Source organism: Eurytemora carolleeae, unplaced genomic scaffold, assembly GCF_000591075.1.
Source record: "Eurytemora carolleeae unplaced genomic scaffold, Eaff_2.0 scaffold302, whole genome shotgun sequence".
Lineage (NCBI taxonomy): Eukaryota > Metazoa > Arthropoda > Copepoda > Calanoida > Temoridae > Eurytemora > Eurytemora carolleeae.
Genome location: NW_019396574.1, coordinates 58,227 through 85,970, shown reverse-complemented (window position 1 = coordinate 85,970; position 27,744 = coordinate 58,227). Strand labels below are relative to the sequence as shown.

General features: G+C 33.6%; 1 protein-coding gene across 1 annotated transcript; it reads left to right on the top strand.

Moving 5' to 3' along the window:
• Positions 1-26,433, top strand: LOC111705735 (cadherin-87A). The gene is made up of 20 exons (XM_023478382.1): positions 1-731; positions 1,659-1,760; positions 1,972-2,047; positions 3,838-4,117; positions 4,290-4,345; positions 4,518-4,586; positions 4,761-4,901; positions 6,127-6,131; positions 7,725-7,826; positions 8,279-8,395; positions 9,415-9,496; positions 10,624-10,738; positions 12,378-12,564; positions 12,679-13,086; positions 13,416-13,552; positions 13,874-14,005; positions 20,971-21,050; positions 21,313-22,200; positions 22,749-24,904; positions 25,310-26,433. Exons 1-20 carry the CDS (start codon positions 439-441, stop codon positions 25,626-25,628), a joined length of 5,745 nt encoding a protein of 1,914 aa, XP_023334150.1. The 5' UTR covers positions 1-438; the 3' UTR covers positions 25,629-26,433.
• Positions 26,434-27,744: the final 1,311 nt, after the last annotated feature.

Here is a 27,744-nt window from a genome sequence, read left to right as displayed (position 1 = left end):
GTTGATTAGATAAACTTCAGGGAGCAACGAATTCAAAGAAAAAAATGTTCAACAAATATGGAAAATTTAAAGTTAGAAATGTAGTTTAAATTCTCAAAAATTGCCAAGAACTATGGTAAAGAAGGATGGGTTGAGTGCCCTGTAACCCAACCTATCTATCTATCTATCCACCTTGTGTCTGTCTATCTATCTATCTCCGTTTCTCCAGGTAGAAATGTTAGTACTCCGGGCGCGGTTAAGATTCCTTAGCTCTCTCCTTCTGGTTTCCTGGGTTCTAGGTATACTATGGAGCAGGATGAGTTAAATATGCTTAATCAGTGATTTAAACCACTTTAATATATCTTATTTGTGATTTGTGACCTCGCATTTGTGATCGTGAATGGTCCCTTCGGAGATCCAGTGACTTTAACGAAGCAACAAGACAGTAGCGTTGGAAACATGTATCGTAGAACTTTCCACATAGTGTTTATATTCCTTGTATTGGGCTATGTCCGGGGGCTCAACCTGCCCCCATTCTTTACAGCTGATATGAACCAGTTCACCCTGACGGAGAACACTCAGGTTGGAAGTGCTGTGTACACCCTGGAGGGTGAGGACCCTGAAGGGAGCCGGGTGAGGTTTGGTATTCAAGGAACAGATAAGTTTGAGGTTGACCCAAACACAGGGGTGGTCACAGTAGCTCTACCTATAGATAGAGAGTCTCAGACGGAGATTAACAATAACGAAATCAGGTTAGTTTCATTTTTACTGTATCATTCAACAATACAATTCAACCGGTCAAAAATACGTGATCTATAGGTCATCTTGTCCAAAATGCATTATTATATGGGTTAAGAATACATAATGACATTATGATCCAGGTTATGAATACATTATAACCAGGTCAATAATGACATTATGATTCAGGTTATAAATACATTATAACCAAGTCAATAATACATTATGATCCAGGTTATGAATACATTATAACCAGGTCACTAATACATTATGATCCAGGTTACATAACCTGGTCAATAATACATTACTACCAAGGTCAATACTACATTATGACCTAGGTCAATAATGTATTAGGACCCAGATCAACAATACATTATGACCTAGGTCAACAATACATTATGACCCAGGTCAATAATACATTATGACCTAGGTCACAATACATTATGACATAAGTCAACAATACATTATGGCCCAGATCAATAATACATCATGACCTAGGTCAACAATACATTATGACCCAGATCAATAATACATTATAGGTCAATAATGCATTATGACTTAGGTCAATAATGCATTCTGACCTAGGTCAATAATGCATTATGACTTAGGTCAATAATGCATTATGACCTAGGTCAATAATACATGATGACCTAGGTCAATAATGCATTATGACTTAGGTCAATAATACATTATGACTTAGGTCAATAATGCATTATGACCGAGGTCGATAATGCATTATGATAATGCATTATGACCTAGGTCAACAATACATGATGACCTAGGTCAATAATGCATTATGACCGAGGTCGATAATGCATTATGACTTAGGTCGATAATGCATTATGACCTAGGTCATGCATACAATTATGGCTCGGACAAATACATTATATGAAATCAATAAAAAATAAATTCTGCTATTTTGATAAAATTAAATTGTCCAGGTTTACCGTGATTATCCAGGATGAAGTGGATGAGGGATCGGATAATGTTGTATCTGTTCCGATCTCTGTTATCATTCTAGATGAAAATGATAATCCTCCACGGTAAGTAACAGGGGGGTCATTTTGAAACCATCTTTTAAGTTATTTTTTAGAAAACTTTCGTTCTATAGAAACAAAATAAAAGTAAAGGCAATCTGTCTGTAGTAGATGACATAATGTAATTAACTCAATATTTGGCATATATTTAGAATATAAATATACCAGTTTAAAACCCCATCATTTCAGAGAGTTCATTTTGTGTTTATTTCTTAAGGTTTCGTGGAACACCTTATAAAGCAACCGTGAACGAGGATATTCCTATTGGAACAACAATATTTAGTGCTTTAGAGGTCAGTAGTCAGTGTTAACAGATGTTATTGATGGCTGGAGAAGGGGTTGTTAAATGATTTTAAGGGTTGTTGAATGGTTTGAGGGGTTGCTGGTCATGGATTGAAGGGTTGTTAGATGGTTGGAGGGGGTTAAAGTTGTTAGATGGTTAATGTGGTTGGTCGATGGTTGGAGGGGTTTATGTATGGTTAATGCTGTTATTAGATGGTTGGAGGGATGGTTGGAGGGGTTGTTTGTTGGTTGGAGGGGTGGTTGGAGGGGTTGATAGTTGGTTGGAGGGGTGGTTGGAGGGGTTGTTAGTTGGTTGGATGGGTGGTTGGAGGGGTTGTTAGTTGGTTGGATAGATGGTTGGAGGAGTTGTTTGATGGTTTTTGGATGGTTAAAGTGGTTTTTTAATGGTTATAAGGGTTAATGGATGGTTGGAGGTGTTGCTGATTAGTATTTGGGGGTTGATGGTTGGATTAAAGGGTTGTAAGATAGCTTGAGGGGTTTAAAGGTGGATAATGTGGTTGTTCGAAGGTTATTGCTGATGTAAGATGGTTGGTGGAGTTCATAAGTGGTTTTTGTGGTTGTTGCTATTGTTGGAGGGAATTTGGGAGCTTGATGTGATGTTGGATGGTTGGGGGTGTTTTTGGAAGGTTGGAGGGTTGTTGGATGGTTGGAGGGGTTGTTAGATTGGATGGTTGGGGGTGTTTTTGGAAGGTTGGAGGGTTGTTGGATGGTTGGAGGGGTTGTTAGATAGTTGGAAGGGTTGTTGGATGGAGGGTTGATGGATGGTTGGAGGGGCTGTTAAATAGTTGGAGGGGTTGTAGGATGGTGGGAGGGGTTGTTAGATAGTTGGAGAGTTGTTGCTGGGAGGGGTGGGGCTGTGGTGTTGCCGGATTGTTGGAATTTTTTATGGGGAGGGGGCGAAAGGGGGTCCTCAACTTGCAAAGGGGTTAAAAATGTTTAATATCCATATTATTGAATATATTCTTAAATTTTCTATGGCGGCTTTTGGCCTGTGATTGATGAAGTTTATATTTAAAGCAGGGTCAATTTTTTCTTCAAAATCAGTTTTAACTTTTAACTTTGCGATCCTTAGATGATATCCATGTTTTGGTTTTTCTTGATAAATTATTTTGTTTTTATTTTGTGAAGTAGACCCGGTTTAGACATACGTGTCCTCTGTCATTGTCCTGGATTGAATGGGTTATATTAAGGATTATTTAAACCCACCACCAATCAGTTTTAAACCCTCTCCAGGGTTAACACTAACCATATTGGGCAAATCCCCCCCTCTACGTTCCCACCTTTTATACCACATCTCTTATTAGTATCTATTGTTAAAATATGCCCTAAATAGGGGTCGAGGTTTCTTTCAAAAGTTTTTAAATGTTAAATATTTCCTAATTCAAAACAATCCCTTTCATAAAAAATTAAATTTTCTATTTTTATTTCTTGGGTTTTTTCCTTTAATTTGACCTTTTACGCAAGATGTATACTTAATTAAAAGTGTACTTTAATTTTTGTACTGTTTTGAACCTTTATGTCAATGAAAATGAGGAAGATTTCAACCTTTTTCTATCTCAAAAAAATGTTGCATCCTGACAATTTCCTTCATCGTCGCTTTAAAATAAATATGCAATTCACTTTTTAGAGAAACCATGATTAAAAATAATAAATCTTCAGATTGAAAAATAAAGTTATCTCAATTAAACTTGATCAATTGTTTATTTAGAATAGTTGTGTGTAGAACATGCGGGGCCACTTTACTGGAGGGTCACTTGACATATAATATGTTTATGTTAAGGCCCAGGATGTAGACCAGGTTGGAGAGATCCTTGATGTACAGTGCCTACCTCCTGACCAGGAATCCGCGAACGTCTGCGAGTTCTTTAAGATCATGCCCCGGCAGGAGGACACCAAGATCAACATGTTCCGAGGGAATATTGTCCTGATGAAGCAGTTCAACTACAGGGAGCGCCAGATCTACCAGATCAAGTTGGGGGTGTATGATGGCGTGCACAATGATACAACGGATATTATATTTTCCGTTGTAGACGTACAAAATTCCCCGCCAATATTCGAAGGTAAAGTTCATATAAACATACTGTCACAAACATACTGTCACAAACATACTGTCACAAACATACTGTCACAAACATACCCAAACATCAAAATTTGTATATAGTAGTGTAAATTGTAGAAGAATTGGAATTAACATAATATTTGGAGCATAATTATCTTTTTATCCATTTTTAGGTTCGCTTACCGGAGTTGCAAACGAAGACGACCCAGTTGGCTCCGTTATAATGAAGGAATGTACTTTTTGAACCCAGTATTTGATCAAGATAAAAATAAATATTTTCAAAAAAGATTTTCTGGTCAACTGTATTGAACAAAACAACTGCAAATACATTTTATCCAGTTTAGATAGAAAAGAATGTTATTCTGAAAGAAACGTTGATCAAAAAGTAAATTTGAAACCAGGTTACAGCCAATGATGGAGATACAGGAAGGCCGCGTAGAATTATCTACGAGCTGGTTCAGAACCCTCAGGTATTATATAATTAAAGGGAGTGATAACAATTCTGAAAACAATGCAGAACATTTCTGAGACGAGAAAACATTGTTCTTAACGAAAGGCGAACAATTCTTTTAAAGAATATTTGATTTTTGATCTAAATATCTAAATATAAAATATGTTTTCTATATTTGAAATATTTGTTGTAGGATTATTTTTCAATTGATGTGAATACTGGTGAACTAAGAATAGATAAACCACTTGATAGAGAAGCTCTAGGAAGCTCTAGTGGAGTACTTAATCTTAGAGTTAGAGCAGCTGAACTTAACAAAGGACAAGCAACGATATTTGTGAGAGAGGAACTAAAGAGAAAAGAATGATATAAAATTTGATAAAATACACATTTTTGATAGAAAACTTATTGAAAAAATGTTTTATTTAATGATTTTTTACCGTCTTCCCAATGGTTGAAGGAATCGGAAGATAGAGAAAGTTTGTAAATGGAAACTAACTTTTTGCTGAGTTTAAATCATAAGAACTGGGTAATGGGTTGGGAGTAGGACAAGCGCTTAGAGAAACGTTTAGAAATTAGACACTATTGCATTTGCAACAGATAAAATTAATAAAAATTTTGATTTAAAGGACAAATAAATTGTTTTAAATAATTATTTTTATGATATTTTTATTGGCATAAAAATAATAAACTAAGTAAAATGTGTATTGGGACTCACAGAGTAACCCACACAAAATTAGCGTAATGACTACTTTCCTAGCTTGCTTTATAACATATAACCCTAGTTTGAATTTAGTCATCTACCTCTAATAAAGTTAACTTATTCTTGTTTTTGTCTTATGATAAAATTGCACCATTTTACCTGTGTGTACGAAATAAATCTATCGTAATAAATAAAACGATATTAAATGTTTTGGCAAAGACAGAAACACTTGCACATTTACAGTGAACTATAAATGCAAGAATTGCATAGTAATAAAATTCAAACAGTCGCCTGTGTAGTAATCTATGTTGACATGTTTGTTTGAATCTATGTTGCCATGTTTGTTTGTATGTATGTCTAAACTCAGGAATCCTTTGACCCATTTTACAGACATTTTTATTGGGAATCTCGGTAGGGTCTCGTGGTTTGAAAATATTCTTAATAAAGTTGGTGAACTTTTATAGTGAAAGTTTAGATATCCAAGCAAAGCTGGGTTTCCAAGCTAGTACATAGTGCATAAAGTATTAAGTGCTGTTATTTTATGGTATTGTAAGCTTGTTTCATGGTATTAATTTCATTACAAGACCCCACACCTTAAAAACTTTATACTCACGAGTCAAAACTAGAAATAAAAAAAGGATAATTTTAACAGAGAGAGAAGGGGTGGGGAATTTTAGATATGTAATATACGGGGGAATTATTTTCCCCTGTTTTATGAATTCTTTTAAGATGAATTACACGCGAACCCCCGCCCTATACAAGATACATTACTAAACAATATTAAAATATACTAGGTTTACACCCTTTAATCCAGGATCAACATTCTTAGACAAAAATAAATCCCCTTTTGCCCTTGTAGACCAGGTTGGAGAGATCCTTGATGTACAGTCCCTAATACATGATGACCTAGGTCAATAATGCATTATGACCGAGGTCGATAATGCATTATGACTTAGGTCGATAATGCATTATGACCTAGGTCATGCATACAATTATGGCTCGGACAAATACATTATATGAAATCAATAAAAAATAAATTCTGCTATTTTTCCTCTCTCCCCCCCTTTTAAACTTCCTTCCTTCAAATTTACACAATTTCCTTTTTCTGTTTTTCGTTTTCCCTGCACACTTGTCCTATTGGTTTCTGAGGAAGCCAATAATTTTGCAGTAGCTTTAAAATCAATTTTAAGTGAAACACCTTTTGCTATGAAAAGTCATGACTTCAGTATAATAGCTGTTTTCCTATCCACAGAATTATGGGCCTCACTGTATCATCTCTTTTATACACATAAATAAATAAGCAATTATCGACAATTTTGTCTTTTCCCATCTATGTAATTTGTCCATTAAATGTTCTAAACATGTTAAATGTTTGTTTTTCAGTTGTTTACCACAACACGTACTGCATTGTTTATGTTTATGGTGATGTTTATTACGCTTAAAATCAACACTAAAATAAAATACTTATCCATGCTGGAATTGCACAGGTTAAATATTTTGCAAATGAATGCTGTGCAAAAACTGTTGTAATTAACTAATTAGCAACACGATCTTAAAGTTCAGCCCCCCCCCCCCCNTTAATTTTAATTAATTAAACAGGTTTTTCACAGCTTTTCACATCGTTTTGTTAAAGGGACCGTTCACTTATTTGGGTAATTTCAGAGTAAACTAAACAGCCTATTCGCTACTGAAATTTCCCAAATCAGTGAACGGCCCCTAAAAAAAGAATCTGTTTTGATTTTAAATGACAAGTTAATTTTTAATTTAGATATTTTACAAATTTTATTTTTCAAATTTACCTTTTATTGTCAAATATGTTTTTAAATGTTAAACAACTAGTTTCTAAAATTTGTATTGTCATAAAAAACTGTAGTTTATCTTGTGTTTAGGGTTTCTATAATGATTTCGGTATTTAAAGACAAGTTGGTTGCTAATTTAAACATATTTTTGCACCTTGCATGTTAAGACAATTTCAAAACTCTTTAAAATTAATGTATCTAACAAATTTTTGTTATAAAGTCTGAACAAAATTATATTCTACATATGAGGAAGGTAATGCCAAGGAACAATAGTACAGGAACGCCCAACTCAGATATACGCAAATTGTCTAGTGTACACTGTGGGAGGAATGCTAACAAACCCAGTGCCCCCACAGAAGTTAAAGGGAAAGGACTACAGCTCTGATGTGATATTACAGTCCAACAAAAAACAAGTTAATATATCAAGTTAGAGCGATTACATATGATTTTTGGCTTTCTGGTCAATATGGAAAATACCTATAGCAATATGTTTTATTCCACCCCTTGGGCCCTTTTCCTTCAAAGATGATGCGTTGCCCCTGAATTCTTTGTTTTGATCTCCTCCCACTGCAGTACACGGATATGTCGCATGAGATATGGCGGTTCCTGGTCTATATATTTCTTGGGTAATGTTGTTGTTGTAAATTGTTTTGTTTAGGGTTTCTATTCCTGAAAATGTTCCGTTTGGAACTCCCCTGGCAAACCTGAATATGGAGGTTAAAGATCCGGATACAGGAGCTAACTCACTCTTCAGTCTCAGGTCTCTATCGTTGTGTTCGATCTATCTAAACTCTGATTAAATTTGAAGAAATTTTAATATGAGAGAATCTCATTAAACTGTTTGATAGAATCTCTTAAAATTTGAAAAAATATTATAAAACTTTGATATAATATCGAAATTTGTTTTATAGTATCATAACACTTTGATAGATACTTATCTTATGAATTCATTTAAGAGTCATTTGTGTCAACGACGCAGATCATTTGAAGATCAGAAGTATATATATAATTCAAGTTTTTATTAAACTTTGAACTAAAGTTATAGCAACAAAACAAGCACATGTATCAAAGAGTGAAGTTATACATTTTTTTATTTTCATTGAAAAAGGTATCATAATTAAGTACAAAATTGTGGAAAAAAAATACATAATTATATCATTTAAAAAGATTAAAATGTTTTTAGCTAAAAAATTAATAAAAAACTTCTTTCAGGCTCGAAGATCCTAGCGGGAAGTTTAGTATAGATCCGGTCAGAGCTGCCGGTCATACAGCTGTCAGTATTAAAGTTAACAGCCAGGTAATAGCGGTCATACGGTCATACAGCTGTTAGTATTAAAGTTAACAGCCAGGTAATAGCGCTCGTACGGTCATACAGCTGTCAGCATTAAAGTTAACAGCCAGGTAATAGCGGTCATACGGTCATACAGTGGCCATACTGGTATATTTTGGGTAGTATTGAAGTTTACAAAAAGGTTAAAGTGGTGTTAAGTTATAATGGAAGCAATGAGGTTATTTGGTACTTGGTTATTTCAATTTGCGGATAATCATGTTCATTACATGTTTCAACATGATGCATTAGACTTTTTTTTTGGTATTTAAAAGGGGAGGGGGAGGGGCATGAATGGAAAGTTGATTTGCTCTAAACTGAATATATAAATGCGAGAGGAGGGCTCCATACACAGGAAGGGATTGGATTCCTGAATTGGAGGGGGATGGAGCTCCTAAAATGGGGATCGATTGGATCCATGAAAAGAGAGGGATGGTAGCTTCATAAACGGGGAGTGGTTGTATCCATNGTCCTAGACTTCATTTGAAGTGAATGTCCTAGACGTCATTTGAAGTGAATGTCCATTGATAGAAAACATGTCTGATTCACGTGAGAACCCTTCAAGACTTTGTCTTATAATAATGCATAAAATAGATATCCATGGACAATGTTATTAAATTCTAGATTATCAAATATATTTAATTGTTTTCAATTTTCCAGGGCATAAATTAATCTCAGGGGTTGAGCGAGCAAGGTTATATGCACACCACTGTGCTCTATGCAAAGTCGTGGCAAAAAATAATTACAAAATTTTGCGAGACACTATATTTGGAAACTGTGGTTCGTACTTATAGAAAGTTCTAGCTAATGTTACGCAAAAAATGACACTTTATGCGTAATACAATCATAATTTTATGTATTATGACAATTAATTATCCCTGAAACAAAACTTAATGAATACTTCGAGTTTGAAGACCATATTTGCTCATGATGCGCATCAGAAGGCGCGCACTGAGATTATTAAATGCGCGCTGGCAGAGTTATTAAGAAAAGATTTTTATCCTGAACAGATCTTAATTAGTCTTGGTATGCGGGCACTACTGCACACAGACACACATACAACACGAACACAAACACACCATTTGCACACCAAAGCGCAGAGGGCAAACAGACAACAGAACGCACACACAAACCCACACACAATTAGCACTCTCTGAAAATTCTATGAAATGTCCTGTCCCTGAATTTATGTTTCCATAAAATGTCCTGTCAATGAATTTATTCTTCTCTGAAATGTCCTGTCAATGAATTTATTTTTCTCTGAAATGTCCTGTCAATGAATTTAGTTTTCTATGAATTGTCCTAACTATAAAATGCACATCTATATATGTCCTATCTTTGAAATGTCATATCTATGTAATGTCCTATCTATGTAATGTCCTATCTATGTAATGTCCTATCTATGTAATGTCCATCTATAAAATGTCCTTATATGAAATGTACTATCTATAAATTTCTTTTTCTAAGAAGTGTCCTGTCTTTGAAATCTCCTACCTATGAAATGTCCACTCTATGAAACGTACTTCTTTGAAATGTTCTGTCCATGAAATGTCCCTGTAAAATTGCAATATATGAAATGTCTTTCTATGAAATGTCCCAACACCTAAATATGAAATTAATATTTCCTACATTTCAACACATGCAAAGGGAAGGGTGGGGGGGNGGTTTAGAAGTTAAAGTTTGTCTTACTTTTCTTATTGAGAAATATGCACATCATCAACATATCATGTTTTTCCGTTCCTTTCTTCTTTGTCTTTTTATATCATTCATCTTATATTTATCTTATCTTAAATTGTATCTTGAATTTATTCTCTCCTCTCTCGATCCAGATCTAATAATTTCGCATTTCTTTACAAAAAGCTGGTTAAACTAAGTATGTCATTTACTCTCAGACGCCCTTGGGTTTATCATTGAATCCCTCGTGGGTTTAAATTTTCATAGGTTTCAATTTTTCTGGGAGTAAAAACAATGTTCAAACCCTTTTCATTGTAGAAGCAAGAACTAAATATTGGTGGTGGGTGAAAGTGGTTTCTTGTGCACCACATTTACAATCCCTCAGTTCATGGATTTCTTGCCATATTGCAATTTTGTTTTTGTTTTTATTTATTTTATTTAAATATTGCAATTTTGTTTTTGTTTTTATTTATTTTATTTAAATATTGCAATATTGTTTTCAGTTTTCTTATTCTCTTTAAATATTGAAATATTTAGTTTTTATTGATGTAAACAGGAGAAGTTAAACAGTACTGCAACTGTATTGGTTGAGATAGAAGATATAAACGACAATAATCCAGTTTTTCAACGAGAATCTTTTACAGTCGACATTTCAGAGACTTTAATGCCAGGTAAAGATATATTTTATCCATTGAACAGTCAATATTTAACATTTTTCGACATCCACTGCACACAGTTTTAATTGTTTGAACCCAAGACTATCTTTATTAGTATGATCTATATTTATATCTTTCTATCTATCTCTCTATTTTTGTTTTGAATATTTAAATAATTTATGGAGAAATTCACTTTTTTTGTGTGAATTTTCTAAATTAAAAAGTAATAATACCATTGTTAATAATTCGCAAACCGCAAAAAGGAAAACCATCCGCTATTTATCTTTTGTATCTATCTATCTATCTATCCATTTATTATCTCTTTAAAGAATTTTTAAAGAATCAGCTGGAAATCAAACATTTTAATACATTTCAGAATCTCACTATTTATTTATCTATACATTTTTCTATCTATCTATCTATTTTTCTAACTTTCTGTGTATCTATCTATCTATCTATTCATCTATCTTTAATAAATGCAAAACTACATAGTAGAATATCCTATCCAGCTGTGTATTTACGTCTATGTGAACAGACAAAAACCTCTATAAAACTCAATATTACCCCAAAATTTAAATTTTCCATGAAATTTGAATTTTGTCAAAATTTTCTGGATTTTGCGCATACATATCTTTATCACCCCAACCCCCCAACCCCCATCCATGGCCATTTTCCATCAATAACCATATCTATATATTACCGAAATCTTAACAACCTTTATCCTGTTTTTTAGCAAAAGTTTAAAAAAATCGTGTAAAATCTTTTACAGTGTAAAAACCTTTAGCTTTTTATCCGAAGTAATTTAAAGTTAAAATTAAAAGGTTAGGATAGCGTCAGTGTTCAAACACAATTGCCAAGCACGTCAAGAATTGTTTTTGGTTTGAAAAATTGGGAAAATATTTTGGAAAATGTTTTTATTTTTATTTTATTTGACTTTCCTTGATCTTAGTTTTTATTCACACTTTAAATTATATTTGTATTATTTTTTCATTTTTTTTCTTAAAAAGAAAAATATTGAACCTTTTTTTTGTAAAATATGAGGGTCACAAACCATTATATTGAAGTAGTCTGAGAGAGATAACGTCTTTAAACTAACATTCATTATTGGAGCCAAGGGACTAGAGAGAACAAACCAGAATTTTAGAAACAAAAAGATCCAGCAGGATAAAATCAACTTCAATCTTCAGTATGAAAGAAAAAAAAACAATATACATAACTTAGATGTTTAAAGGGGGGGGGAGGAGGGTAGATTCTTGTAGAAGTAGACATATCATAAAATAAGGAAAAGAGGAGATACAATTTAGAGTTGATAATTGGCAAATGAAGAATGTATTTTTACATGGGTTTACAAGGAAAATCCAAGAGAGGGGTAGAATTGGAAGGGGGCGCGAAAAATGTAGGAAAGGAGATGGGGAGGGGGGGGGGCAGGGGGTTCAATGTACATATTGAATATATATTGAGTTCTGCTAATTGACTGAAAGGTTTTTACACAACGATGTCTTGGTATTCCAGGAATGGCTAAAATATTTTGTCCTTTTCAGGCCCTCCCACTTTGCATCCAACCCTCAACCCTCCGGTTTTGAATACCCCACACTACACCCTTGGTCTATCTATCTATCTTTATCGATATCTATCTTTTTATCTAACTACGTAGGATCTCCTGTGATATCTGTGACAGCTAAAGACCAAGATTCTGGTGAGTTTGGTACAGCTGGTCTCCGCTACCAGCTGGCGGGTAACGGAGCTGAACTCTTCTCTGTCAATCCTGAAACCGGCTTGATCTCCGTAGCTCCGTGTTCAACTCCCGGCTCAGGGGCCTGTTTAGACTATGAACAAACCAGGAAATTTTGTGTAACCCTTTAAAATGGCTAAAAATATAATTTTTACTTTCATTGTAATTCTCTATATTTAAAAAATGGCCAGAATAGTTTTGTTGTTACAATAATCGGTTTCAGGATCTATTTTCTCTCCTATTCCGCCACAGATATGGGCGGAGAGGGGCGGAAAAGCCTCGTCAACATTCGAATCTCCCTCAAGGACTCAAATGACAACCCCCCAGTGTTCGAAAGCAAGGAGTACTCTGCAAACATCGATGAGAACGAGGCGGCCTTTCAGCCTGAGCTGATCGTTAAAGCGACCGATCTCGATGCTACCTCGAAACTGCGGTATACGATCGTGGACGGGAACCTAAACGATCTGTTTAAGATAGATCCTAAGACGGGTATGGTGTCTGTGAGTTCTGAGAAAGGTTTAAGACTGGATAATATCCCAACTGATCAGATTAATCTCAGTGTAGAGGTCACTGACGGAGAAAATACAGATTATACGACGGTCAGTGTCTCAGTCAAGGATGTCAATGACAGGTCAGTCATCTTTTTGACATGCTTTTAATGTGGAATGAATATTTATAATGAGTTTGTCTTTAGAATACAAACATGTTTTTATTTTTTATTTGTCTTTTGAATATTGATTATGTAAAGAGCTAGAGTTTTTTATAATTAATTCAATTTGTCACAGTTAAAAAGGCTATTCGTAAATCCATGTTTAGATTTTTTGATACTTTTATTATCTCAATTTTTTTATTGTCCTATTTTCTTTTACAATGTATAAATAAGGCCAATTAACTTCTAATCGGTCAAAATAAAAGCTCTTTTTTTATTCGATGAACAATCCCTTTAAATCATATTTGTAGATATCCAACCTTTGAAAAGCCTGAGTACATGGCTACAGTGCCTGAAGATACTGTACCTGGAATACTGGTGGAGCAGGTCAAAGCTACAGATGCGGACTTTGGGGTCAACGCAGAGATAACATACAGGATACAACAAGGTATACATCACAGTATCCTAGAAGTCCTAAAATAGATAACATTACTTTAGGGGATCTAGAACTGTTAGAAAAAAACGAAGATAATTTTAAAAATTTTGACTTTTTTAACAATTTTTTGTAAAATGTATATGAAAACACATATCCCCCCCCTTACCTCTAGAATACATTTGTTGGTTTAGGGAATGAGACATGATGAATTAAATAGTTATATTTATAAATGTTCAGACAGTAATAGACGAAGTAAACTGTAGAGCTCACGAAAAGTTAAAAAATAGGTTTCTATTATTTGATAATTTGCTCAACAGATTTCATCATTTTCAGGGGCATATGATGATTTTTCAATCGATCCTAAAACTGGCGAGGTTCGACTTTCTGGAGAATTAGATTTCGATACTCGAAGTCAATATCTCATCGAGATCGCAGCATTCGATGGCGGGGAACCTTCTTTAACAGGTTAGTGAACTCATTACAATATATTAATAACCCGTCATCGCTAAAGGGACTGTTTGCTGTTTCAAAATAAAACCAAACGTTCAAAGCTCGTACAAAAATTGACACCTTTTTCATTTAACCCTATCCCTGCTGGGCTACTTGAAAACCAGGATATGCTGGGGGGGGGGTCAATTTGACACCCCCCCCTCTAAATCCCATGTTTTATGTCCAAATATGACAAATGATACATCATTGGAAAGCTCTTGTGCTCTACTTTTAGAATCTGCAAAAAAAATTTGCAAATTTGCAAAAATTGAATTTTTTATCGCAAAATCCAGTTATAAAGTAAAAATGTTTGCAAAAAAAAAATTTTCCAAAAAATTAAAAATTATACATTTTTGAAAAGCCCTTTACCATGCCATTTCAAATATGCAAAAATTTTTGCAAAATTTTAAATAACCTGATTTTTAATCAAGAAAAACTAAAAATGTGCAAATTTCCTTTGACAGGTTGTTTGCAAAAAAAATGCAATTTTTTCGCAAAACTTGTGCAATCCGTTTCCTTATGTCATAGGCTTTCCAAAAAGCTATTTTTTTCAAAATCTGACAAGTGAAAGTGGGTCAAAACAAAGATTTAGTTTGTTACAGGCAAAAGCAGTCATTCAGGCAGTGTGCCTGAGGACTCAGGCAGTTAGTATTAAAGCCCGGTGTTAGGCCTAAAGGGAGGGCTTTGGGTATGTAAGAAAAGTCAGAAAATTTCAACAGTCTCAGACCAATACTTTTTGAGTTATGTAAAAAAAAACTACAGGGGGGGGTCAAATTGACCCCCTCCCCCCAGCAGGAATAGGGTTAATAACATGGTAAGCGACGTAAACAAACTCAATAAAAACCAAAACAACTTACAGAAAAGTAAAATTCTTAAATTTATATCTTTTAAATTTCTAAACGTTTGAGCATTTTTTTTTGTATTTTATAGGAATCTAAATTGAAACCATAATCATTAGAATAATTTTCACTACAAAGTGAGATCTTCAAATTCGTGATTAGTCCCTTGAAAAGCAGAATATGATTTAGGGGAATGTTTTATACTGAAGTATGTATTGTTTAAACATCGGCTGAATAGATCTAAATTCGTGTTTAGTCCCTTGAAAAGCAGAATATGATTTAGGGAATGGTTTATACTGAAGTACGTATTGTTTAAACATCGACTGAATAGATCTAAATTCGTGATTAGTCCCTTGAAAAGCAGAATATGATTTAGGGAATGGTTTAAACTGAAGTACGTATTGTTTAGATATCGGCTGAATAGATCTAAATTATTTAATGGTCACGACAAGCAAACTTTTCATAACTTCAAAATTAAAGGGATTGTAAACGTAAATTAAAGGGATTGTAAACGTAAATTAAAGGGATTGTAGACGTAAATTAAAGGGATTGTAAACGTAAATTAAAGGGATTGTAAACGTAAATTAAAGGGATTGTAAACGTAAACTAAAGGGATTGTAAACGTAAATTAAAGGGATTGTAAACGTAAACTAAAGGGATTGTAAACGTAGATTGTAAACGTAAACTAAAGGGATTGTAAACGTAAATTAAAGGGATTGTAAACGTAAGTTCAAGTGACACTTCATCATAAGGTAACATGTCCAATTCACAACGGTACCATTTAAAGCTTCGTATGATCAAGAATAAATGAGCTATCCATGTTTCTCTGTTTGAAATTTAATTATTTTTCATTACAGAAAAACATGTAATTGATTGTCAGAATTTAACGACAGTAATTTCTACATTATTGACCGGATAAAGAAAGGGTACCTTAGTCAATCTAGCATACTCCACTTTTTGAAATGGAGGGATAGTGGATACTTGAAATAACAAGGACAGTCCCTTTATACAAAATTTGCAAAGAGAGGTTTTAAAAAATTTTGAGACTTTTTCAAAATATACGTTTGCAATAAATTTATTGCAATGTAAAGCACACTTTCTTACAATTTAAAGCTTAGTAAAAAGTTTTCCATGTATAGATTCTGACACAAATCAGAATTATAATTGTCGTAATGTCTGAAGACTATTATCAATGCTCGGTCGTATTTGAACTTTGAATGTATTTCTAAATTGCAAGGTATTTTTATTGCATTTTTATGGTTATAAAAACCTTCCTCCCTTTTATGCATATTTTTTTCAAATATTGTTTATTTATTTTGGATTTAAACTTTATTTAATAGACCCTTCGCTTCTTTGAAAATTAAACCATTCATTAATAAATACAGGGGACCTTTCAAATTATCATTTTGTTTTAGGAAAAAAAATTTAGAATAGCTTTATTCGTTTAAATTTGATTTATTTTCAACTTTGAATTGCGTGCGTTAATATTTATCCCTGAAATTTGCATTTAAATTTGTTGAAAGTAAATAATCGGCGATGTAAAAAAAAACTGCATTGAAAACAGTTCGCAATCTGACCCAGATCCATGATTGCACTTATTTCTAAATAATACAGGGGAAATATTTATTCGAAACTTTAAAAACATGGAAAAATGGAAAAATTGAAAATTGTCATAAATTTTTAAATATTACTAAGATTTTTTTAAAAACCTATCCCTGTCTGCAATCTGCATTTAAGATCTTAATTGGACCTGTTTGAATGAAGCAATTGAAAATGAAAAAAAAATCTACAGGATGAATAATTATAGTTTTTTTTTTCGCTAATAGTCCATGTTTTTATGCAGAGATCCCAATATATAATGAGACTCTGTGCACAATCTAAAATTCTTTAATTATTTATAAATTCTTTAATAATTAATCAAATTCTTTAATTATTAATTAAAATTCTAATAAGTGAACTTGATTTCCTGAACTAAATATGCAAGGAAAAAGATTAAAAACATTTCGAGTAAAGAATAAGTTAATCTGCAGATTAACAAAAGATCGAGATCAAGGATTTATATCCACAATAGAAGAGTTCCCAATATCATCTTTATTAATATATTGACAGTTTTGCCGTTCAAGAACAAAGTATCATGAGATCAAAGATCATTCTAAACTTGACATTTTTAGTCCTTATCCGACCTATAGGCCCTAGCCCCCAAAACCCATCTACCCTCAACCCCAACCTCTACACCCTACCCTGCCCGCCCCCACCCCCATTGTTATGACCTTTTGCTCCTTTAATGACTGCTATACCTTAAATAACTCAATTTTAGTTAGCATATTGAATCATCTAAAACATTTGCGCACTTTAACCTTCCAATCCCGGCAAAAAAAAATATTTACGATGCAAAAATATAAAAACCGTTTTGTGGTGCAAAATAATGTGCGAGGTGTTTTTTGTAGAACATTTTTAAGTAGCTTCGCCAAACTGTATATTAGCACTTTTTTGTTAAGTTTTTGCAGATTTATTTTTCATTAAACTTACCGTGTTCGTGGGGTTATTATGTGATAGGATCTTTACACTGTAAGAACTATAGGTCTGGCCGCTTTTTAAGATTGCTATCAGGACGACCGGAATATTTCACGATTGAAGCATTCAAAAAAAATATTTGTTTACATTATATGTATACTATTTTCAATAATAAAATTGACACGTCTACGAATTAACAAAATATTACAATTGTGGATGAACAGCACACGTACGCAAACATAAATGGCTTATTTATATAAGACTAGGCTTTTAGGGCGCTTCGCGCTTTTCTATTATTTCAATTGTGAACATGTTGTCTTTGTATACATTGTAAAACAAAAACGTAAGAAAGGGTGCGAATTTTAAAAAAAAAGTTCGTGGATTTTGAAAATTTATTAGAAATCGAATTTTGTTGAGGCAAATTTTTGAACTTTTGATCATCAATAAACCTTCCCTGGGGTCACATGATGTCCCACACAAATTTGGACCAGATCGCTTCAGACGTTTTGACATTTTTTTATACAAACAAACAGACACCCAGACAGACAAGCAAAGTTATAGATATATTTAAGAAAAGAACTATTTAACACATGATTTGAGTTTTTATTGTATCAACATAATATATATAGATACAATCAAAAATACCAGCTTATACAATAACAGATTAAAAGAGTATAGTTTTATATAAAAAATTTTGTAGAATTAAATTTATATAGTTTTAAAGGAAACAATGTTGAAAAAAACTAATTTTAATATTTCAGAAGAATTAGATTATTTAGCTAATTGAAAATTCAGATTTAAATTTCCACTCGCGTAAAATGAACAGGTATAATTAAAAATGGATTTTAACCAGGTTTTGGACAAAACAAATATTTTACAGTTTTCGGCCTAGTTCAACTATCAAACCTGCTAATTATATAGTATATACTTATTCAAAACTGTACAGTTATAATACCCCTTCTCCTAGGACCACAACTCACAAATTTTGTCTTTTCAAAATTTGTTCATGCCTTGAAAGGAATTGAGTCTTTGCCACAAACTCTGATTTTCCAATCCCTATATCTTTGCAACTCATATGTCTTTGACCGTATTTATTTCAAATAAGTATACTGCAGTTAGATCAAATAATCTAAGTTTGAAATATCAACGGTTTACTCCATCAGGTTCCAAAGATATAGAGATTTAAAAATATAAGTTTTTGAGAAAAACTCAATTCCTTTGCTGAATGAAATTCTTGTATCTTGATGGTTTTAACAAATATCTATATTTGAAATACAGGGTTTCCCAATAAACATTAAACATGGGATTTACGTGACGACTTTCAAATCGTCTTCGATCCTGACGACATTTATTCTTACATTTTATCATAAAGAAACATGTTCAAAAGACCCTATTCCTCCATATAACCTCCGGGATCTACATAATGTTGTCTGCCCGCTTTGTTTATTCAAAATTGTTCTAGTTTAATTTAATTTCAATTTGATAAAATGAAAATATCTAAGTTTTTAAATATCTTCTTATTTTTTACGTTACAGAGACGGTTGACCACAATTTGGAAAGTCCAGGCGACATACAATATTTTCATACACTCGATCCAATCTAATTATTTTCTGATAAAATACGATTATAAACTCTTCATCACTCAATCTCCATGTTTATTGGAACATCCTGTACATGATCTGAGACTCCCTGGTTACAATCAGGAATTTGATTTCTTCCATTAAATAACGATATTTGTGTTGTAAACCTTCATTTCATATAATAAATTGTTCGTAATAATATTTGAAAAGAAAAATATTGAAAATATTTAACAAACTTCTAAATGAGGTATTGTCCGCATGCAGTAAGACTATAATACATCCTCAATTACTATTTATATAGATTTCAGTGTCTTATTTTTAAACCCTTATCTTTAGTCGCCTTTCATTTACGCGAAACTTATTCAAAATCTTTATAAATAAAAAATAAAAACTTAAGAACTTTTTCCGAGCTTGAAACTTTTGAAACTTTTTCATTCAGATTAACAGATCTTTTATTGGTTAAATCGGAAAACTGTTGACCAATATTTTATTTTCCCAGAAGGAGCGAATAAGCTTAAATCATCTGTCTATTCAAAAAGTCCCTGCTCTTTTCCTTTTCAAATAATCAATTTAAAATAAAAAATTCCGCCTCAATAATTTTTGGAAATTAAAAAATGCAATAAATCTAGCAATTTGTAATTCAATGTTTTGTGAGTAAACAAGAATAAAATTTTCAGCATTATTATGTTTATATGGACACCCTGTAGCCCATAATTATGTCATAACTCTTCACAATAAATGTTAGCATGATGACCAACATATAGCGTTAAACGACCAAATAGTTAATGGTTTGAAGTTTGAAGAGAGGGGGAGGGGGAAATTTTATTAAATTATAAAACTTTAAAATGAACTTTAATGTTCACAACTGTGTTTCAATTTTTATCCAAAATAATGGGATTTTAGTCCCACTAAACCGGTTTATGAAACACTTTTTAGTATTTGATTAAACGAAAATCTTGGTTTAAAACTAATAAAATTGTTTGTTTTTTTCTGTATGATGCAAAAAATCATAAAAACAACACAAAAGCCTCTCCTTTGACCCCCCCCTCATCTTTCTGAAAAAATATTAGTTTGAGTTAAAATCCTGCTTGACATGAATTGAATGAAATTAGTTGGAGCATGATGGATATAATTTTGACGTAGCTATTACATTGATTTATTAAAAGTAATCACCCACCAAACCCTTTTTTATCCACGTTAACTCTCACCCCTCATACAATACCCCTGAGCACCTTATGTCCTTATTCCACGGGTTGTTTTAAGAATTTAAAGAAAAAAATCGAAAAACGAAAAAAAACTTATTTTTTTATTTTTTTGGGTTTTGGGGTTAACCTTGAAAATTAATGCAAATATTGTTTAACCTTGTATTTTAGGACATATGACTAACGTACGTCTAAAGCGCCCCCCCCCCCTCCCCTAGACCCGCTCCATTAAGGATCTCTTTTATATAAGAAATTGATTACTTTAGCTGCCCAAAGATATTTTAAACGAATTGATCGATTATATTATACATCCCTCTTTTCAAACAATACAAGGATATGTTATAAGACTCGCGTAAAGAATATCAAAGTGCGTAATTTAAAGTGACCCTCCATACAAATAGGTCAATTCACGATTCCCACCCCCAAAAAAAGATTTGATCAAGCATGAAATAGATATCTATGTTTATAATTTTGAAAACAGATTATTTTTATTTGTGGTTTCTCTACAAAAGTGAATTGCACAATTCTACTGTAAGAAAAAAGTAAACTACTAACTAAATACTTTCAAACCTAGAAAAAAGCATCTTCCCCATTATTGATCAGATAAAGGTTTCAAGGGTACCGTTGTGAATTGGGCATTGTCATCTTTGCATGGAGGGTCACTTAAACATTACAGAATTTGTGCCACATTTTTTAATTAAAAAATAGAATATTTTTTTTCATTATTCCTTTTTGACAGTGCAGAATCGTCATACATTTTCAGAAGCTAATCTTAATTGAAGTAAGTATATTATTGATATTTTTAGGGACCACTGTACTGAAAGTTGATGTTATGAACAGGAACAACAAGCTTCCATACTTCCTTCCGTATACACAGCGCGTACAGGTAACCAAGCATCATATGTACTTTTAAGCATTTAACCCTTGGAAGTTATTATTTTTTTAAAGAACGCCAGTGTCAACTTTCTCGGGTATAATTAGCCTTTATAAATATATAAATGATAGCTCAAATCTGCTGCAAAATCCACAAGTCACTTTTATAAATGCAGAGGCAAAAAATCTGAATAAAATGTTGATCAGGTCTAAGTAAAACTAATATTATACATAAATTATTAGTACTGAAATTAAAGTTTATATTTCTTTGTTAGATAACTGAAGATACCGCCCCTGGGACAAACATATTCAGACTTAATGCCATTGACGAGGACATAAAGGACATCAATGCTCTGACCTACTCCATCACGGACCCCATCACAGCAGTGGACAAGGACGGAGTTCCTCTGGAGAATCAGGAGAGGTTTGCTAGTATACTCCGGGTAGATCCAGCTACAGGAGCAGTTTTCCTTGATCAGGAGCTAGATAGGAACTCTGTAGCAGTTATCAGTCTTAGTGTTAAGGTAACGGATACTACTGCTGACCCTCCTCAGGATGGAATAGGAAACCTTGTTCTAACCATCATTGATGTAAACGATTTTGCTCCAGAGTTCTCCCCACCCTGGACCCCAGAGCTCAAGTTCATCAACGTGGACGTCCAGGAGGAGCAAGCTGTTGGAACCATCGTTCACACCTTTACTGCCACCGACAAGGACTCCAACATTGCCCGGTTTGAGATCACCCCCGAGAACGAGTACTTCGGCCTGATCAAGGGAACCGGGAAGCTGATGCTGAAGCAGGTTCTTGATTACGAGGAGTTTAAGGAGAAAAGATTAACCTTTGACCTCCTTGTGTTTGATGCAGGTATTCCTGAGAAAAGTGCAGATGCAGTTGTTATTGTAAACATTAACAACGTGAACGATCAGTCTCCGATCTTTGATCAGCAGATGTATACTGCAAGTGTTGCAGAGAATGCTGAGCAAGGAACACCTATTGTAACAGTTTCTGCTAAGGATCTGGATGAGGGAGAGTATGGTAAGGTTACCTATAGACTAGAAGGAACTTACAAAGATGATTTCTCAATTGAACCTGAAGGAGGAACTATCAGTGTTGTTAATCCAGAGCTACTCAATAGGGAGAAAATTGAGCATCTTATTATTCAGGTCAGATAAACTTAATATTTAAATAAAAAAGATTAGTTTTTATTTATACCTAAATAAAATGAATAAATGATATTTTCGGGTTTATTATCACATTGAATGAAAGGGCATACAAGAATTATAATTGTTTAAGGGTGTACAAAAATGGTATGAAACCCATGAACTAGTATTTTTTATTTTATTTCAATTAATGACTAAAAGAGCTGAGTTCTGGCCACTAATTCAAATTTTCTAGTCTAATCTTTATATCATTGCACCCTGATATTTCTGATCCTCATTTCTGATTATTCTAGCAAATATCTGAGGTCATTAGTTTGCAGATATATATGGATTAGAAAGTCAGAGTTTGAGGCAAAGACTCAATTACTTTGGTTCAGTCATTGAATCCGCTCTTAAAATTATTGATAGATTTAATATGAACATTTTAAAAGAAATCAATGTTTCATATAAAAGCAAAATTATAAGCCCCCCCTCCTTTGACATTAATGGCTCTCTAATGTTATAGTGTTATTTTCTCATCATGACTTGAATTATCAAAACCTTCATTCTAGGTTGTTTCTGAAGATTCAGGCCCACCAGAATCAAGACGATCATCAACGGTTCCCGTAAACATCACAATAACAGACGTCAACGATAATCCTCCCATCTTTGTTGAGAAGAATTACAGAGCAACTATTGTAGATAATATTCCATATTTCCCAGAGGCATCACCTATCGCCCAAGTGTTGGCTACAGATGATGATATTGGATTAAACAGTAGACTATTCTACTATCTGGCCGAAGGTAACTCAGAAGGATTATTCCGTATTGATAATGTTACTGGAGTGCTCTACCCCAACGCCAGTTTCCTCGGACAGAAAGGAAAGGAGTTTATCCTGGTGGTTGAGGTTACTGATGAGGAGGGAGAAGGTGAATGGGAGGGTCCTGACCAGGCAAGGGTAACTGTACAAGTAGAGAGTGTAAACACTTACAAGCCTAGATGGAACCCTGCCCCTCCTCCTAATGAGACGGTATCAATCAAAGAGGAGACAGAAATGATTGGAGTTGTTATCAAAACTGTCCAAGCAGTTGATCAAGATGGAGAAGAAAATGAAAATGGAAGAGTTGGATATTATTTTAAGATAAAGAATGAAAATGTTCTTGAAACTCCTGAGTTTAAAATTGACGAGAGAACAGGAGAAATTAGATCAAAAGTAAAACTGGATCGAGAGTTGCAGGATAATTATGAACTTGTCATCATAGCTAAAGATCATGGAACCCCGGTCGCATTTGAAACCTTGAGGTTCCTGAACATTGTAGTAGAGGACATAGATGATAACCTACCTTTGTTCCCGATGTCTGTTGGGAACAGCGTGATCAAGTTCACTGTCCCTGAAGAAGAAGAACCTGGATACTTTGTAGGACGTGTTGAGGCCTTGGATCCCGATGCAGGACAGTTTGGTCGTATCTTCTACTATATCCTGAGCGGTAATGAAGGATCCTGGTTCAGAATTGATAAGACTCAAGGTACCCTTTACACCAAGCAAAAACTAGATCGTGAGGAGCGGGATGAATATACTCTTCTTGTCAAGGCTTCTAATAATCCCGGCATAGTTTGCGAAGCTACGTACTGCGATATTAAAATGACTGATGACGACGTTAATGATGATTCAATTATTGAAATTGACATAACTATTCAAGATATCAATGACAATATGCTGCAGTTCAGCAGTGACAAATACTACGTGGGGGTTCCTTATAACGCGGGGGTAGGTGATCTTATAATGGACGCTACAGCATTTGACCCAGACATGGACAATGGAGATGTCAGCTACTCCATCAAATCCTCCAACTTATTCCGCCAGGGGGAGTCCATTTCTGCCGGGTCCCTCGTCCCCTCACCATTCAAGATTAATGAGGGAGGGAGTAGGATACTTCTAGATTCACTCATGGCAGAATACAACCAACTCATGTTTAAATGTGTTTTTAATTTATTGTTATTACCCAGGTTTGAGATAAATATAGAAGCAAGGGAGCATAGTTCTGGTCATATAGCTCGAGCTACCATCTACCTATGGATCTACGAACCAAACCAACAGATCAAGCTTGTCTTAAACAAGGATCCCATGCACGTGGATGCCAACAAGGAGAACATCATTAAAGAGCTGAGAAACGTCACTGATAACATTGTCGTCATTGACGATATCCGGTATCATGTGAGCCCTTCCGAAGGTTTACGACGAGACATGTCTGATATGTTTATTCATGTTGTTGACTCCTACTCCAACACTATAATTGATCCTGAGGTGTTTGTAAAATCCGTAGACTCTAACTACGACCACCTGGCTGTTTACTACGATGAGGTCGGAATACGTCAGGTTCTTCCTGCCGAGGTCAAAGAGGAAAAGGTTGTCTTTGACTCCAACGTAATCGCCTTCCTAGCACTGTTAATAGTTCTCTTCGTGGGTTTAATCACCTTTGCTGTAGTCTCCTGCTGCCTGAAATACTGGGTGTTTACAAACAAACCTCAGAAACTACGTGGAGGAGATTCTCCTCGACCCTTAAAACCTGGTTCCGTTATTGACGATGCTCCCATGGGAGGGACGGATAACCCTCTGTGGATAGATCAGAAGTATAAAGCGTATGAAGAGCAGGAGCTAACTATGACAGTACTAAGTGATCAGGAAAACAGTGTTATCAGTGGAAACAATGGCAGTGGAAATTCAAGGTAGGCATCTAAACTTGAAGTCTTTGCCACAAACTCATAATTTAAAATCCATATATCTTTGCAACCTGATGGAGTAGACCTTTAATATAAAAATTGAATTACTTGATCCAACAGAATTCATGGTATGCTACATTGAGTTGCAAAATAAGAGGGCTTAGAAATCAGATTTTTAGGGCAAATAATCAATTCCTTTGTTCCCTTCTAGTTGGGTTTAAAAACTGTTTAACATGGATATTTTGCAGAGACACATCATGATTTACTTCTTGCACTTTTGCAATTTGATGGTTTGGATTTTTTGCACATTAACTTATTCTAAGCTTATTTGCACATTTTCAGGTTTTTGAAATTAGCACTTTTTTCAAACCTGTTTTTTTACCTGGAATTTTTAGCTTTACATATTTTCAGACGGGGTAGTGTTTCTCAGAGTCAAATAGAGACCCAGAGTAATGCTTATGCTACCATTAGCAAACTACCGATGGTTCCGAGCAGTCGTCGTTCACTTTTCAATGGTTCCCTGGACCTGTTTGACCATGAACGGGACTATGCCACACTGGACCGGTCAAACCGAAGTCCCTTGGGACCAGTTGTTCCTGGAATCACAAGCACACCGCTCTCTTACACGTTACCCCGGCGGGATCCCCGCCTGGCAAGCACCGATTTTGGCGGGTCAGAATACTACCTGGGGGGCGAAGGAGAACCTCAAATAGTTGGAAACCTTAGTTAAAATCTAAACTGATGAATTTTAAACAAAATGTAAAAATTGTTAAGGTTTACATCAAAATAATCTTTGTAGGTGAAGTAGTGCTAAAAATCTGAAGACAAACTTCGAACAATCACGTTTAGCGTTCTCATGTGAAATGATATTCAAATAGCATTTTCAGTTCTCAGATTCGAACAATTCGGATCAGATGCGAATCGCAATCATTTGATTAGCTCAATTCTGAGTTATTTCATCATGAAGTTTTTATAGAATTATTTATCCAATTATATAAATACTAGGATTTTACCATAAAAAGAGAAAATTTAATTTTTATTTTTTCCTTTGGATTTATCATTTTTTTCCTAAAATTATTTCTGTAAACTACAACATTGAAATTATTACCCAGAATCTCTTCTAACAAGACGCTTCGTGTCATAATTATAACATTAATATTTTGCTCAATTTCCCAATCATCGCCATGTTACTAACATCTAAGAAACCTTAATATGTTTGTAAAATTAGGAAAAAATGCTTCAATCGAGATTACATCTTTAAAAGTTCTGAGAGAAAAATAAATATTTCAATAAACTTTTATCGACTTTATTCAATTGTTATTATATCTGTTAGTTAAAGATCAATACAAATTTTGATTTCGTAAAAAAAACTAACAATAAATTTAAAGAAAATTTTCCCTGCTCTTCCTCCTTCCAATATTTTTCAGTGGTGCCTTTGTGTGTATCAACAAGTTTAAAGTACTGTAATAATAAAACCTATATGTATTACTATGTAAACTGAAAAAGTTAGAAATAATAAATTTTACATAAATGTCTATGAATAATGTTTTAGAAACGAAATATTGATTTTCAGTTTTTAAAACGAAGTTTAAGCATTCCATTTATACTAGAAGACTGGATATACAGGTTTATTTTTGATTTAGCTTATTGGATTATAATTCCACTAAAGTAAATATTTTAAAATTTTCACTCTAAAGTATCATAAAATTTTGTAAATTGAGATTAAAACTAAAACTATATTAAAGTTCCGATACAGAATCAAAGTTTTTTGAAAATTGACGGAAAATTCCGTAAACGAAGGGAAGGAGTTTGTAAATTGTTAAGTAAAAACGAACGGAAAGAAACGTTCATAAAAAAACTAACTTTCCATATCGTTAATTTTATGCCTAACCCAACTTAAACTGAATTATTTACATTTTATTATCAAAATATCCTTAGACAACATATGTCTTAGTATCGATGGTAGAGACCCGACAACTTTTTTCTTTCTCTAAAAAAGTAATAGCTTACGCGGGCCCACCATTATGTTTTTCTTNTGATTTTTATTTTCATCGCACTGTTGCTTAATAAAGATTTATATCGTTTTTAATGGCAACGGAAATGAAATTTAAAAGGGGAAAAAAGGATATAACAAAAAAGTTTTTATAGTTTAAGCGCCTTTGTGCTGTTTATTTTGGTTCATTAGATTATTGTCATTTAAAAAACATATGTTTCTTTGACCAACACTTTTCGTAGCACTAATAAATACTATTATCATCATTTTTATCACAACTTTATCACAAATGAAGATATCACAATTTTTTAAATTAAAACTAGCACAGCAACTTTCACACTTTTTTTACAACAAAAATTATAGATAACATGTTCGAAAAATTAACAATGTACAAGAACAGTTTAGATAATTGTTATTCCAATATTACTTTTTATCACGGTAAGTAAGCATAGTCCGAATTTAATGAATTTGAGCCGCGTCTTAAATCCACCAAAAACCGGTTTCAATTGAGCGCCGGTTTAAATCTTTAAACATTAACTACAATGTTAAGTAGAATCAACCATATTTAAGCCGCGGCTCAAATTCTTTAAATTCGGCCCCTAACTTACTTGATCTATATATTGACTTAACAAATCATCAAAATAAATTAATATCTTCGCCCAAGTTGAAAGAAACAGTTGAGCCAATTCATTTGATTTTCTGCAGTTTTCAATCTATTAGTTGTTAATTAAATATATACAAAGAAATTGAGTTTTTTTTCACAAACTTTGTCTTTCGAATCCTTATATCTTTGCAACCCAATGTCGTAGACCCTAGATATTTCAAATTTTGAATTCTGTTAGATCAAATAATC